The sequence below is a fragment of the Lissotriton vulgaris genome, chromosome 3_1 (assembly GCF_964263255.1).
Source record: "Lissotriton vulgaris chromosome 3_1, aLisVul1.2, whole genome shotgun sequence".
NCBI classification, from domain to species: Eukaryota; Metazoa; Chordata; class Amphibia; order Caudata; family Salamandridae; genus Lissotriton; species Lissotriton vulgaris.
This window is the reverse complement of record NC_141689.1, coordinates 548,422,510-548,438,044: the sequence shown is the minus strand read 5'-3', so window position 1 is coordinate 548,438,044 and position 15,535 is coordinate 548,422,510. Positions and strand designations below refer to the sequence as shown.

General features: G+C 42.9%; 1 protein-coding gene across 5 annotated transcripts in view; it reads left to right on the top strand.

Moving 5' to 3' along the window:
- Nucleotides 1-15,535, top strand: part of LOC147726769 (baculoviral IAP repeat-containing protein 1-like) — a 448,780-nt gene that overhangs the window by 65,946 nt on the left and 367,299 nt on the right. For all 5 annotated transcript variants that reach the window (XM_086960812.1, XM_086960813.1, XM_086960811.1 and 2 more), the window contains exons 3-4: nucleotides 4,851-4,950; nucleotides 13,181-13,262. In XM_086960812.1, the coding sequence (XP_086816938.1) occupies nucleotides 4,851-4,950; nucleotides 13,181-13,262 (182 nt within the window). The remainder of the gene's footprint in view (nucleotides 1-4,850; nucleotides 4,951-13,180; nucleotides 13,263-15,535) is intronic.

Below are 15,535 nucleotides of genomic sequence, written 5' to 3'. Positions count from 1 at the left end.
TGATTTGCTTGATGCATAATCCTGGAAAGGGAACCCCAACTCCAGCGGGTCATTTTGCTCCTCCAACGTATCCGTTCGAGGTGCTGTAGATAGACTACATTCATATGGAAAGATGCAATAACTTGAAGTATGTCCTTGTGGTTGTTTGTGCCTTTTCCAGATGGATAGAGGCCTACCCCCTAAGGATAATACTGCCTTGTCTACAGCCAAGGTTTTGCTCAAAGAATTCTTTCCCAGATATGGCTTGCCGAGGATGGTATGGAGTGATAATGGAAGTGAATTTGTGGGTCAGATTAGGAAGAAAGTATGTGCGGGTCTGGGTATTAAACAGAAATTTCACGCTGCGAATCACCCCCAGTCAGCAGGCCTGGTCGAGTGCTATAATGGCACTCTGAAGCTGAAGTTGGACAAGGTGCAAGCGAGCTCTGGTCTTACATGGCCCGATGCCTTACCATTGGCACTTTTGTCCACGAGAACGACAGTACATTCTCGCGTGGGACTTAGCCCATACGAGATTGTTTTTGAACGTCCGGCGAATGTCTGGGGTGTGCCGAGGCCTAAGAAGTACAGTGATATCGAGTACCCTATGTTGGTTGACTACTTACATGATTTGACTGCTAAATTGCGTGTTCTTCACCAACAGGTCCATGACACTTTGCCTTCAGTTTCTGTAGACGCAGGCCACACGATTCAACCTGGCGACTGGATTCTAACCAGGAATTTCCAGAGGTCAAAGAACTTGGAACCAAGATGGACCGGTCCATACCAAGTCCAGTTATCAAATCGGACTGCTATTAAGGTGTTCGGCAAGAAAAACTGGGTACATGGTACCCATTGCAAGAAGATACCTTTGCCCTTACCATACGATAAGTGGGTCCGGGAAGGTGTTGCCGATTCCGAGAGTGAAAGGGTTCCGAGATTTGTACCTTTTAGCGATGCACATCTGGAATGGACTCAGTCAGAACGTGCAGATGATGAAGTCTTGCAAGAAGCTGTGCCGCCGTATTTGAGACTTGATACTACGCACCCAGAGACACTCTTTCAGGATCAAACTATGCCTGGTAAAGAACGCTACAACTTAAGGTCTAAAAAGGACAAATAAAATCTGATTTTTTTGTAAATTACACTCTTTCAGACAAGAGACTATTTTTCTTTTTCTTTTTCGAACCACCATCCGGGTTCAGCTGCAGGGTCGCGGTATAAGACTTAAGGGGTGGCCCGCGTATTGACGAAAGGTCTGCGGTTCTAGGAACGTCTAGGACGCCTGGACGCAAACTTGAGTGAAGAAGGAAAATTGTCGCGAGCAGCACGTTAGAGGATGGAGTCTGTTGTAACTGAAAGAGATGTTGAGAGAATAGATCTTAAGACAAGATTTTGTACATTGATACATAGCAAATGTTTTATAATATTGTGCTTTTTGATGTTTTTAAGTATCACATTAGCTTGTGTGGGTTGGACTGTCTATGCTACACAACAGACATCTGCACCCACCTCCCAACCTATGCTTTCTTTCACTACTGTTTCTTTGCACCACTGTTATACGTTGCCTGAACATGAACAGACAAGGAGATCAGAAATTGTCAACAACTCGTTTATACAGTTGTTGCATCAGCATCAGTTAGTAGTAAATACCACTAATTGTTGGGTTTGTGGTCTTATGCCTCATACGACAGATAAAGGTATGCCATATTTGGTTTTGCCTTTTTCTTTTAATGGGTCTGTGTGGGCTTTTCAGACCATGTTTATCTATGCAAATGAGGTACGCCCCTTACGTTCCCTTAAAGATAACTCAAGCAATAGTGCCTTAATAAGGGGAATAGTAGCTATGATCCGAGATATTGATGCATATAATGCTATCCCTAAGGATGAGGTGCAGGCTTACATTGGTTGGAACGTGACTGTATATAGTACCAGCTTGACAGAGAAGGAGAGACGAAATAGGTCTCCCCCTATTTGGATTGTACCCCACTTTTGTTTGCAAGGCAATGGTCGGAATCCGAAAGTTCAGCTAGGTAAGAGTGTGTGTGCTCAAACCTATGTCTATTTATCTCGGACTTCTCCACCGTTTGTGCCAGCTAAAGGCACATATTTTGTTTGTCATGACAGAGCCTACACATGGTTGCCACCTGATTTTTCAGGAACGTGTTATGTGGCGTTTCTACTTCCCCCTACATACATTACTGCTTCAGACTATCATAGAACGAGATATGGTAGAGGTGTCTTCAATCAGGAAGATACTGCAGCAGACAAAGTAGGAGATTTCTTCAAGGGCTTTCTGCCCTTTTGGGGTCCTATGATCAATAGTAGGCATATTCGACAGCTTGTCCGCGTTGTTGAAGCTACTATTAATGAGACAGCAGGTGCTCGTAGTAATGTTACAGCTGAGCTTCAAGCGGACCGCCTTATGACTTTGCAGAACCGTATGGTATTAGACATCATACTTGCAGATCGAGGAGGAGTACGTAAATTGATTGGATCCAGTTGCTGTGTTTACATACCAGATAATGCCCCTACAGTGTACCAAGCCATCTCTAGGTTGTATAAAATCTCTGAGTCTATCCATGTAGACGAAGGAGACTACTCATTGACGGGATGGTTTTGGGGACTGCTGTCCAAATGGGATGGAAGATTCTGACATTCCTTGATATGGTTTTAACCATCCTTTTCTCTTGTTGTCTTTGCATTCAGTGTGGTCCCGCCATTTGTAGTCTTTGTGCTACTATGTGTGTTCGGAGACCTGTCCCGAGAGAAGTAGAGAATAATAAGATGATGCTACAGCAACACCTTGATGACCTAATGAATATCGACATAGACCTAGATTCAGATTAACCTGAGTCTTAGGTTATTGCCTATGTAATGGCAAAAGGAGGGTCTGAGGTTTTGTAATTCTCGAGTCTGACTCCATTTTGTTCTGTGCCACCATTTTGTGTTGCCCTCACGTAGGCCTGTGAAGGTAGCCTGGCGAATAAAGTGGCCTGGCCTTCTTAGTTCATGTATACATTAACTAGGTTTCTTTTTTTGACTCTGAAATGATCTGTAAGAAACTGACCTCTTCACCTGAAACTGACCTCGCAAAGCCAATTTCCCTGATTGATCTTTGTCTGAGATTGCCAATCAATGTTCAGGACATCGTTAACTTTTAGTTTGCTTGCAAATGCCTTATCTTGTTCAGGATCTGTTACTGTTTCTTTTTTATGTTTCTTCATTACATGGGTTATGCTTTCAATTATAGGTTTGTCCGGATTGTGGAGATTGAATTTGGGACATTCCTAATAATGAACTTTAGGGTTGGGATACTGTAAATTGAGTTTTTGTTATGTGATACTTTGTTTGAAAATTTACCTTATTGGCTAGAATTTTGTGCAGTGGGTGTACATTTACAATGTGAATATTGGGTATAAAAGGAGATGTTTAGCCTTAGTAAAATGAGCAGTCTCCTGAAAATTTACACTGTGATGTATTTCTAGGATCACTGTTACTAGCTGCAGCTAATAAACTTGGTCTCTGATGCCATCCAGAAGTATTCCGTGTCTCTGTATACCAAGACAGGTGAACTCGAAGATCTTAGGCATGCCCCTGATGCCGCTGGGTAAACCCCGGTTCTTCAGTCGGCAGGAGTCCAGGAAGGTTGGAGGGGCGTCACCCAAGGTGCTTGCGACCCGCCTAGAACAAAGGAGAAAAAAGGCTGTGGCCTCGAGGGGGAAGCCCTCTTTGTCCCTTCACCTCAGTGTCCGGCGGATCGGAGGCGCAACGAATTGCCCACCCACCCCTTAGTTTACAGGTTGGAGGGAGGAGTGGCGGTGTCCCGGGCAAGAAAAATGGCAGGGACTCCGGATTGGCGGGGACGGTCTGATCCTGGAACAACAGGGCGGACAGAAGATGGGGCTCCGGGCTGGCGGGAGGAAGGGCTGACCTGCTGGTGGTCCTGGACTCTCCGGCCCTACCTGAGATGCTGGTGCTTGTGGTGAGAAACTTTGTGGCCGCTTCTAGGGGATAGACGGCGGATAGTTATTCCACAGAAGAGCAGTGAAGAATTGGTTGTGGCCTGCTGGCGCAACCCACAAAGAATTGGTTGTGGCCTGCTGGCACAACCCGCATCAAGTGTGGTGTCTGGAGAATCCGACTGTAAATACAATATATATCAATTGTTGGCTGTATGGTATATTCCACAATCCTATTGCCTTTATCAATGTGTGTGGATTTGAAATTTTTATAAAATGGTCGAGGGTTAACTGTTTATCAACCAAGTAAGGATTGTGTTTATCTGAAGTTAATAAAGACTACGTAGTGAAGACCACCTACTTGCCTGGTTTTGCTTTGTGAGGGGAAGTGTAACAAATGGGATATGGGGGTGCTATGGATGGGGCGAATGGCACGCGGTATGCCCACAATGTACATCTGATGCACCCGGTTCCATGTGTCTCATTTGAACAGCACTCATTGTTTCTAATTTGGCTTAGTTTGCCGGAATAAAGTTACTTTCCTAGTTTGACACCTAACTGCCATTATATTGAGGTTTGGGGGCAGACTATAATTTTCTGCTCTATGCTACACCAGTATTTGGGAGATCACGTGGCATACATTCTCCAGAACATTCATTTTACAAAGACTTCTGTAAATATTAGTATCAGCAACTTACTACAAGGTGTGAATTGCTACACGTCTGCCCATAGCAAAATTAACAAATCCTCACCCCAAATAATTTTCAACTCAGTAGGGATAGTGCCACAAATATATGATTTCCTTATGCTACTTGACTTGTGGCTCCAGTGTTACAAGCTGTGCTACTTTGAATTTGCCGTATAACTGGTGGCTTAGTTGGTGATATGAAACTATTGTTTAACTTGCAGATTTCAACGACACGGTGCAGTGCTTTTGCTGTGGTGGATGCTTAGGTAATTGGGAGGAAGATGATGATCCGTGGAAAGAGCATGCAAAGTGGTTTCCAGAGTAAGTAAACCCACCAAACGTAGACTTCATCCCTGAAGACGCAAGATGAAGCAATACAAAGGATCACATTCATTGAAATTTGGAGAGTGGGGCAGCAAATCAAGCTTTATGGAATACCTCATATAGATACTAAGCATGGGCGAATTTTGCGGATCTCGCGTTCGCGAATTTTGCGGATTTGCGGATTCGCAATCCGCAAAATCCGCGAATTCCCGCGAATTTGCGGATTTTTTTTTTTTGTGTTCGCCCGTGTTTCTGCCAGTTCGCGAGGGTTTTTACAATTTCGCAATTTGCGAACTTACCTGTCGGGTCGCAAGTTTTGCGAACTTGTTGTTTCTACGTGTCCAGCCTGTTTGGGACACTCTTCTTCATCACTGCCACTCTCTGTCACCACTGCCACTCTCTGACTACTCATGCCACCCTCTGGCCCACCCATGCCACCCTCTGTTTCATCACCACACCCTCTGGTTGTCCAGTGTACATTATTTTCGGCAAAGCAAAGCACACCTTCCCTGCCTCAAGTGACCTGAATTAATTTGGGGCTGATTAATGTGTCACAGAATATTTTTTTAGCTGGCACCTGCTTCCTTAGTGCGCCCTGATTAGTGATCTTTTGCACTTGCTAAGTGCTTTCATTGTTGCAAAATTAGTTACAACACCTGCCCTGCCCCAACTGACAATAATGAATTAGGGGCTGATTAATGGATTTTAACTTCCAGCCTGGCTCCTGCTTGTCTCCCTTAGCTGTAATTCAGGACCTTTGTGGCATATGTGTAACTATTCTGAGGTTCAGAGCAGGGTCACATAATAGTTTCAACTGGCAACTGAACTCTGGAGGGGCCCCTCAGGAAGCACTACAGGAAATGGCTACTAATGATGAGCCTGAACTTTTGAACCTGGTAAGTAGTTACTTTCAGTTTTGCTAAGATCGTATTTCTGCAATTTTGCACTTATTCGCGGGGCGCGAACTCACGCGAACAGTGCGAGCAGTGCGAGCAAAATCCGCTGCTCGCGGATTTGCGGATTTTGCGGGAAATTCGCAAATCTCGCGGATTGCGGATTTCCCGAAAATCCGCAAAATCCGCAAGCGGAACGGATTTTCCGCCCATGCCTAATAGATACCAGCGCTCACATTCCGCTGACCGTCACAATGGACAGTTGTCTAGGGTGGGAGGAGTGACAGCATGGGAAAAATGAGAAATGTAACTAATGAAGACAAACGCTAAAAAAGAGTTCTAATCTGCTCACCTCCTTATTTAACAACTTAGACCGCCACATATGTACCATCCCTTAAACCATGCACGTGGCCAAACACAACAAAGTACTTGTCACCAGAATACTGACTGACAAACACCGCAGGTGTAGCCAGTGGTTTTACTTTAAGAAGGTATCACAATAAAGAGGCCCCAATCTCACTGGAACAGCTCAATGTAGTATAACACTGCCAAGGACCAAACGGTGAAGAAAAGCTCCCAACTGACGAAGGATAGGACAAACATGGCCAGCACTTGTGCAAGCATGAGCGGACACTCACACCCATGCACAAACACACACACTCTCACACATACTGAGACACTAATGTACTTGTTAGTTTGCATTCCCATTCCACCTTTATAGTCTCAGCTATATACGAAGGATCACAGTAAATATATCTAAACTAAAACATTTGAAAAAAGATGCACTTTAAAGAACTTAGAAAGTGTGCAAGCATTACAAGGACTGGTTCTCACAGCGCACTTTTCTTAACATAGATAGAGTTTGTCTGGTTCCAATGCAATTACTGCACTGCAAGAACCAAAAGTGTTCTTATAGCGTGGGCCACACACACAAACACACAGACTTGCACACACACGCACAAACATACACACAATCACATGCACGCTCTCACACACACACACACTTTCATTTAGAGCAGCATTCCTGACCTTTTGATGGTCAGATCATTGACATGGCTTCGGTGTGATTTCTTGATGCTGCTAGCTCTCTCGAAAAGCGATGATGGATATATTTGTAGCAAGGGGGATTGCAATGAAGACGCAAATAGAGACAAGCCATTGTTGAGTAAGCTTCTATCAAAACACAAGGGCAGCCCTACTCAACAAGTACCAGGCCATAAAGTATTTTTGTGAAACAATTGTTCTTATTAGTGATACTCTTAATTATAAAATAACACAAGGTAACAATGACTGTATACAACCGTGCTATTCAAAACATGATTAAAGAGAAAGAAAGAGTAATTAAAGCAAGTTAAGGAATACTTTTTTTAAAAATAAAATGTCATAGATATGATGTGCATAGTGTCCCACATGCAAAACACGGAACCAAATAGAACAATAATATAAAATACATACATATAACAGAAAAAGCAACATACAAATGTCTGCCAAATAACAAGCAACCATGTGAGTATCTGTATGTCACAGGAATTATAATAAATCTGTGCCCTTATATCAGTTAAGGGAATTCCAAAGTTTGTTAGTTTGTGTTATATAAGTGTCAACGATGTTTCGATCCAGTTGAGCATATTGGGTCTCATCAGGACCAACAGAATTAGGGGACACCTAAAAATAAAAAGGGAAAAGAAAACCACGATGACCTCGCTGTGCAATCCAAGGGTTGAGGGTCAAACTAATAACTGCCACTATACCTTTGTGTTCTTCAGGATTCAAAATGGATGTAAACCGAACAACACCCAAAGTGCTATAGAAGGAGAAAAACGGATTACTCGTTGGTTCCCAGAATGGGAAACTTAAAAGAAGCGAATGAGTGGGAGAATTAAAGTTAGGTGCTGATGGTGTAAAGGCTGCACTCAGTAAATTAAATAAGGAACCTGCACCAACCCCCGAAAAGAAAACAACATGCACAGACATTGTAAATTGTACTTTTGTATGCGGTCATGGGTGTACAGGGCCTGGACACCCAGGAATCTTTGCTGCACCGAGCCTCGAGGGTGAGAGGCCTGGCATCATAGGGAACAAGGAAGGCAGCGTGAATCAACGTAGAACCGGGAGACAAATGTCAAATCTGCATGAGGCAGCAGCGGGCGTCAACCGCGCATCTCCGTCACTGTCAAAGGAAGCCGCGGAGCCGAGTTCTTCTCTAAGACAATGACGGAGATGGTTCCAGTCGTGCAGCGAGGTGAAGCCACGCCTGCTACTGTAACCATGGAGACAGGCACGCCAAGCGCTCAATCTTGTATACGGTGCGTGCTGTGATAGACGAACACCTGAGCCATAAAACCGGGTGTGACAATAAATGCTGATAATGGGTAGTGTAACGGGGTTAGGATGGCTTTGATGATACAGGGTTAGTTAGGCTATGATAATAAACCATATAAAACAACGAAGCTGCAAGGACCAATTGAACTTTTTTAAGAGAGCGTCTGAGCAACAGAAAAAGAGTGTCACCTGCTGCTAATCCCAACTTGAGGGTGCAATATATAAGAAGTCGATAATAGGAGCGAGCAATGCTGTAAGACAATAAATAAAGCGCAAAGGCATCATTATGAAATGGGTGCAAACACAATTCAAAGGTGACAATCAGTGTAGATAAAGGTAGCAGCAGGCAGGCTATCTAAATAAGCCAGGGCAAACTAGATTGTCCACAGGCAAGTTCAGGCTCAAAGCCCTCAGAGATGTCTAGACATAATGCAGAACAGTTGATAGTGCGCGGGTCTACCTGCTCAATTACCATACTCACCTGGGCCCATAATCATACACAGAATCAAAGGAAATGGTAACCAGGTATAGATTCTGGCGCACAATTAGATGAAAGGGAAAAGTATTATGGAATGCAATTGCAATCACCAAGTGCTCCAAGGAAGAAAGGATAGGTCACCACTCTATCCCAAAGAAACCCAAAATAGAATTCCGGGTTTGTCAAAATACAACACACATTTCTCCCTGAGCTCTACAACAATTCAAAAACCAGTGTACGTATATTCTCGTATTCAATAATTATTATATGAGTGCAGAAGTAATGTCTCTTTTCGTTCTTCTTAGTACACAGTCGTAAAGTTCATAAAGATAGGAAGTCCACTGTAGTATACAAATCCAAATATCCAACTAGTAGAGTGGTCCAAAGAATATTTATTGTTCGTTCTTCAAAACAACTTCTTTCACAGCCAACATGGGTTTCGTCGTATTCTATATACATGACTTCATCAGGGCTCAAATGAGTAATTTCTTGTATTTCAATAGAAAAATGATATATCTGTTCAAATCGAAATTCGAGTCTCATTAGTATCATGAGATAACCCCACTAATCCAGTCTTCAATATTTCAAAATCGATGGTAGCCAGTCAAGACTATTCGAAACGGTCTTGCGTTAACACGAGAACATGTAACTGTCTTGAAGCACAACCTGTCCCGCGATCACGGACATACACACTTTGAACAGGCCCCTTACTAATCAGATATTATTCTCTTTACTCTTAGGACTTAACCTGTACACCTTGACTTACCAATCCTTATCACCGGTACCTAGAGTCCTAAGGGATCAAAGGGAGTTAGCATAATGGGTAGAAATATAAAATTTCCTGTATAAAATAACCACAGACTCAGTAAAAGTTTAAACACTTTATCTATGTAAAATCTTAAATGTCAGAGTCCATACATTTGCGATTAAAAGCCTTTTCAAATAGGAAGATAATGACCCAAGCAAGGATATGCAGAGATTTTATTAGACTTTCTGTAAGCATTGATACATAGGAAGGGTCGAAAGGGAAAACAGTACATTGACATACCCACACAGATTTATATTTACCTAGAATGGTGTGAAGACCAACCCTGGCCACGGGCTGGGATAAAGAAACAGGACTCCTGATAGTTCAGGTGCCAATAGACCAGGACAGGTGCAGACCAGAAACCAAGATAGGTGCGGACCTATATGGATCAGGACAGGATATATGCAGGTCAGGACAGATACCCTCAGCTAAGTGCAACGCCAGCATCACACCCCTCTCTGCGGCTAACAGTCAGACCCCGATTGGGTTATCGATTCTTCTCCCGAACCCCGATTGGGTTATCGATTCTTCTCCCTGAACCCCAATTGGGTTATCGATTCTTCAGACAGAATGCTTCACTAGCACCTCTGCTCTCGATTCTTCTGACAGAGTGCTCCACCAGCACCTCTGCTCTCGATCGCCTATTGAGTGCGTTGGGTCAGTGACAGGTCAGCTATTTGGACAAGTCAGGCAACTATCTAATTAAGCCTACCCTAGTTATACCATTTTCCAGGGCAATGTACCATCCCCAGTGTTGCTAATTCGTGTATTCCCTCATTTTGATTGGTCAAAAGGTGAGGAGAGGTCATCACACCATAACAGTATGAGATTATTTCATTCAATTATGCAAATTATCATTACCGCCCATAAATTATTTTCCCATGCACTTTTATTCCACCCGGCAATGGATGTTTCAATAATAAATACAGAGTATCAAATTTGTTCAAGTTTGCTTCCTTTCGAGAGTTCATGGGGTGAGGTTCCCATACACTTCGCAGGCAAGACTGTCACTGGCATCCGTTCAATGCCATCACTTGAGGACTCTTGAGCTCTTCTGCGCAGACGCAGCCTTTTCAATATGGAGTACAGCAATGTTACATCAGGCCCAAATACGAGCCAGCAGCAAAGTCAAAGAGAAACAGTTTTAGAACAAAGAATACATGAATGCACTGTATACCACTCATCTCTACACTATTCCCGTTATTTTATTTCAACTATAGCATTAATAGTTAAGCAGAACGAACATGGTTTAGTTAAAGCAGCAGCAGATGCATTAGTATGTAATCACATGAAACAGCCATCTTTAATACTAGTATGCAGCTGCAAAGATTCCATCCAAAGCAGAAAGAACGACACACCACTTGAGTGTGGCAGACGCATGCGCAGTGAATTTCCCGCGTTGGCAGCGGCCATATTAAGTCACTCGGTTAATGTTAGTAAAAGCACATAGGCGAGCTTCCCCTAGATACAAAAAATGTCATGTGGTGCAATTGTTAGTATGAGAAACATGTTGATTAATACATTATAGGTTCTTTTCGAGAGGATTGAATCCGAGCAAGTCTCTTTACGTATGACACCTTGCTCCATCACAGTCAGCTGCTTAATTCAGGTACGTAAGAAAGTCACTCCACCACATTCCCAAACAGCACAGTTGTATACAGTCATTGTTGCCTTGTGTTATTTAATAATTACCTGTATCACCAATAGGAATCAATGTTTCACGAAAATAATCGTTCATAAAGAAGCACCCAGGATGCTGTCAGTGACAACTCTTTATTGTCATTCTTTAGCTAGAAAGTTTGGAGTCCTCCATGGTTAGCGTCCATTCATATTCATGACATGAGTGAAAAAGCCAGGCAACAGCATGGTGCAATTTTATTTCGCAATGGGGGTTGGAGGAGGGGGGTGGCGGACCAGGGCACAAAGGGCATCTGATCAAGTAAAGTAAGTAAAACTGTAATCATGAAATAAAGTACAATATATTCGAAGGATGTGAGGGCTTTAGAATCAGGGTGGAGAGCTACCTGATGGTATGCTGAGGAAAGGTCTAAGACGCTGAAGCATTTGGCACCTTGTATTACACTAAGCATCTCGTTGATGTTGGGAAGAGGTTGTCTATCCACCCAAATGTTGGAGTTAAGATCCCTAAGATCCACACATAGGCCCACACCTTTCCCTCCTTCCTTAGATGCTTCCACTATAGGAGCTAAACACTCTGAGCTTTCAATCCCAACACAGGTTTCTAATCTATCTAATTCTCCTCTGAAAGGGTCTCTTATAAGTAAGGGGACAGATCTAGATCTGTGGACAGCTGGTTTATGTTGTTTCTTCAACTTGATCTTTTGTAAGAAACCCTTCAGCAGTCCCACCTTATCTGAAAATACTTCTGAAAATTCTTCACAAACTTCTTTCCCTATTCTATATCTCTCAACCAAATACACTGGTTCTGAAGCATTGGGATCCAATTTTATCCCTATGTCTTTTTGGTGTTTCCACCCTAATAAATTTAACCCATTTTTTGTAATGTAGACTTTCCCCACTGTAGCCCTGTCTTTGAAGTTGATCCGCATAACGAGCATGCCCACCAGGGGTATAGGATTGTGGTTTTGATCACCTGGATAGACATCAGAGGGTAAGATCTCATAATCCTTGCTTTCTGAGTTAGCCTTGAATGTAGCTTCATTGATAAGGGTATAGGAGGAACATGAGTCTTCAGCTACCATATACGTTACATCAGCAATTAGAATTTTGTATTTAGGGTAGTTACTGTTAGATAATTCCTTAGGGTCTGCTACTTTGAATATTATGTCTTCATTAGAAACTGTGTCACTGTGAACCATGTGAGTGACAATTCTTTCAGGCACCAGCTGGCAACTGAGGCACACCAACATTCTAAAGTGAGCTTCACGCTAACATTCTAAGGTAGGGATGTACCAAGGGAGAGGGGAAAGGAGGGGTGAGGCAGGCAAGGGAAACAGTGGGTTACAAACGAGGCAGGGGAGATACCAACTATACCATTTGTAGTCAAACATGTTGAATGACAGTTATAGATTACAACAATCTTAAATAAGCAAAAAGGCAACCTGAAAGTGATGAGAGGGAAGCATTCCATAAAGGTCAAACGAGAATCCCTTAGTACTTACGTTTAGGGCACAACAGTGTACAACCCATACCACTGTTGTAGAGAATGCCATGGACTAGAAGAGTACTCAGAGGATTGTGAAGCAGTGAAAGGATGAAGTGCTGATGGAGATGAGGTAAAAGTTTATTATAATATTTGATGATAAACATACTTACATGCAGCTAGTGGACTATACTTAGCTCTTGTGTTTATAGTAAGTTTGATGATAAACATATTTACATGTAGCTAGTGAACTATACTTAGCTCTTGTGTTTATAGTAAGCAGTACAGTTGTGCTGAGGGGCCAAGTGACTGCAATATTGGACCACAAGGCTTGACTCTAATATGTTGACATCTAACAGCCATGGGCTTGTTAATGCACCAGTAAATCTAGTGGATCATTAATTTGGTCCCAGGTTCTCCCTAATGATTTTGCATGATTACCGTTGTTTGATTTACGGGCTCAGGACTGATTGGGTTTATAATTTCCTTTGGGTGGCTTTCAAATTTAGATAAATAGATTTTTCTGAAATATGTCTGTGTGTGCAGAATTTTTCAAAAAGTTTGCCTTTGGAACACATAGATGAATTATTCTGTTTTTTCAGGTGCACATTTCTTCAAACTGAGAAATCCCAAGATGAGATTGCACAGTATATTGGGAGCTACAGTGGATTTGCGGGAGTGACGGTATGAAGTCGTTCGTAGAATTAATTTGGAACCTAAGATAAAGTTTCTGATTAACTACTTTGGTTTGCCAGAAAATATGCATGGAAAGTTGGAATGAGGTTGATCATGCAATTTGTTGAAGGAGTTTCTTAGGAGCTGGGTGGTGATGGGAAAAATGTGAAGCTGTCATGTTCCCCTATCCCTCATGTCGACTGCCCCATTTAGATGTCTGCCATCAGAAAGACCCCTGAACGTCGGCGGACATGGCACTGGTGAAGCCTATTTAGTGAGGCCCTTCATTTGAACTGTCAGCCTTTTGTTCCTCTACGTATGTCTTGTAATCATCAGAGAGGGAGTGAGAAGTAGTTGTAATTCATTTGGCTTCTGGCCATGTAATGTATAATTAACGGAGAATTAATCACTTGTCCTGTGTGTTACCAGGGTCGGTGTTCTTGTCCGTCTAAAAAAACCTTAATTCACGGATTAACCTTGGTTGCGGTATATCTTGGTTCTCCGCAAGGATATGGTTATGAGAAAAGCATCATCATCGGGTTTTAGTTATGCTTTCCTCCACCTGGAGGAGGACCAACTGGTATTGACAGTAGTGATTAGAGGAAGTAAGTTGTGAGGTGGAGTGAGATTAAAATTACCTTCATCTGACGACCCAGTGTTTATTTGTCGTAAATGGGGCAAGGGTACATTTTCGTTGTGGTGCGATGTTAGAAAAGTTACTTTTCTAACGTACCTGTGGCTCTAGCTATCGTGGCATGGCAGACGGCGCCAGAAAAAGTTGGTCCTGAGGCTCACAGGGTGAGTTAAGCCGCACGTCCCTCACAGGAGACTATCCCCACCCATTGTAAAGTTGTAGACAATGAAACTTCTGCTACTTAAATAATGTCAAAATATTTTCACTTAAGAAGAAGGGTATGTGAATCACCTGCCCTCAACGCGCAATCTCACACCTGTGTGCTTCACCTGGTCTTGAAGAAAGCCCATAGACCCCATAGGGCAAAGTAGGGCTGAAATATGTCGACCTCTTAAACCACGATCGAAGAACCACAGGTGTGTTAGAACTGTAACTTTTCTAACATCGCAACACCACGAAATTTTTAACCTTGGCCCATCTACGACAAATAAACACTGGGTTGTCAGATGAAACTAATTTTAATCTCACTGCCCCTCACAACTCACTTTCCCTAATCACTGCTGTCAATACCAGTTGGTCCTCCTCCAGGTGGAGGAAAGCATAACTAAAACCCGATTGTGATGCTTTTCACGTAACGATATCCTTGCGGAGAACCAAGATATATTGCAACCAAGGTTAAACCCGACCCTGGTAATACACAGGACAAGTGATTAATTCCCTGTTGATTATACCCTCTATGAATGTCTGCACAGCTTGGTGCTACAGGACAGGAAAAACAATCATTGTTCCCCACACACTGGGAGAAAACTCCTGGCGTCTCAGTGGCATTACTTTTTTTCACCAAGAACAGATCCCTACTTTGTCACCTAAATACAAAAAATTGCCATCCGGTTGACCATGCCACAATGCCATGGCATGCTGGGCCAGCTGACATGCTATCTTCATCATGACTCCCTACCTGACACTTATGGAATGATAACACCATCTATCTAAGTCAAGGGTCTCAGTCAAGATATCACCCTATCCTCCTTTAGGAGTCCAGGTGCCAGGTGTCTTATTATCTCATAGTAGGCTCTATTACGGACTAATCAGTTTCTTCTCCCTTAGCTCCCCTCCTAAAGCATCCAATGATCCCTCTACATGTTTACCAGGCCCAGTCCATTTCACCAGGGAGTGTTGCTGGTGTTGTACAGTGAGCGAACAAGAGAGCAGCAAGAACAAAAGTGTGTGTGAATGAGAGGAGTGAACTGTGTCATGAGTGCGCTTGGATGCTAGAGGTGTTGATTGTGATTGCTGGTGGTGTAAAAAGGGAGTTTAAGGTTAGAGTGTGCAAAAAACAATAACATACAATACATTAAAACCTGCCTGCATAATGAATGTGGGTAAAGGTGCAGTGCCAGTCAACACGTTGCACCTAAGGTACTATGACTGCTGACATGGCCTACTTTGCTTTTCCCAACATATGTCAAATAGAACTGAGAGGAGAATAGGGTTCTGTAAAGATGACAATCTCTGCTTGCCACCCTGGCCAAGCCATATTTTCCTGTGCTGATCACCTCACCTTATCCTTGTATAGATAGATCTCTACTGCGATTGTTGTATATTATATAACCTTATTGTGCAGAGGACACAGCTTGCCTTGGATCAA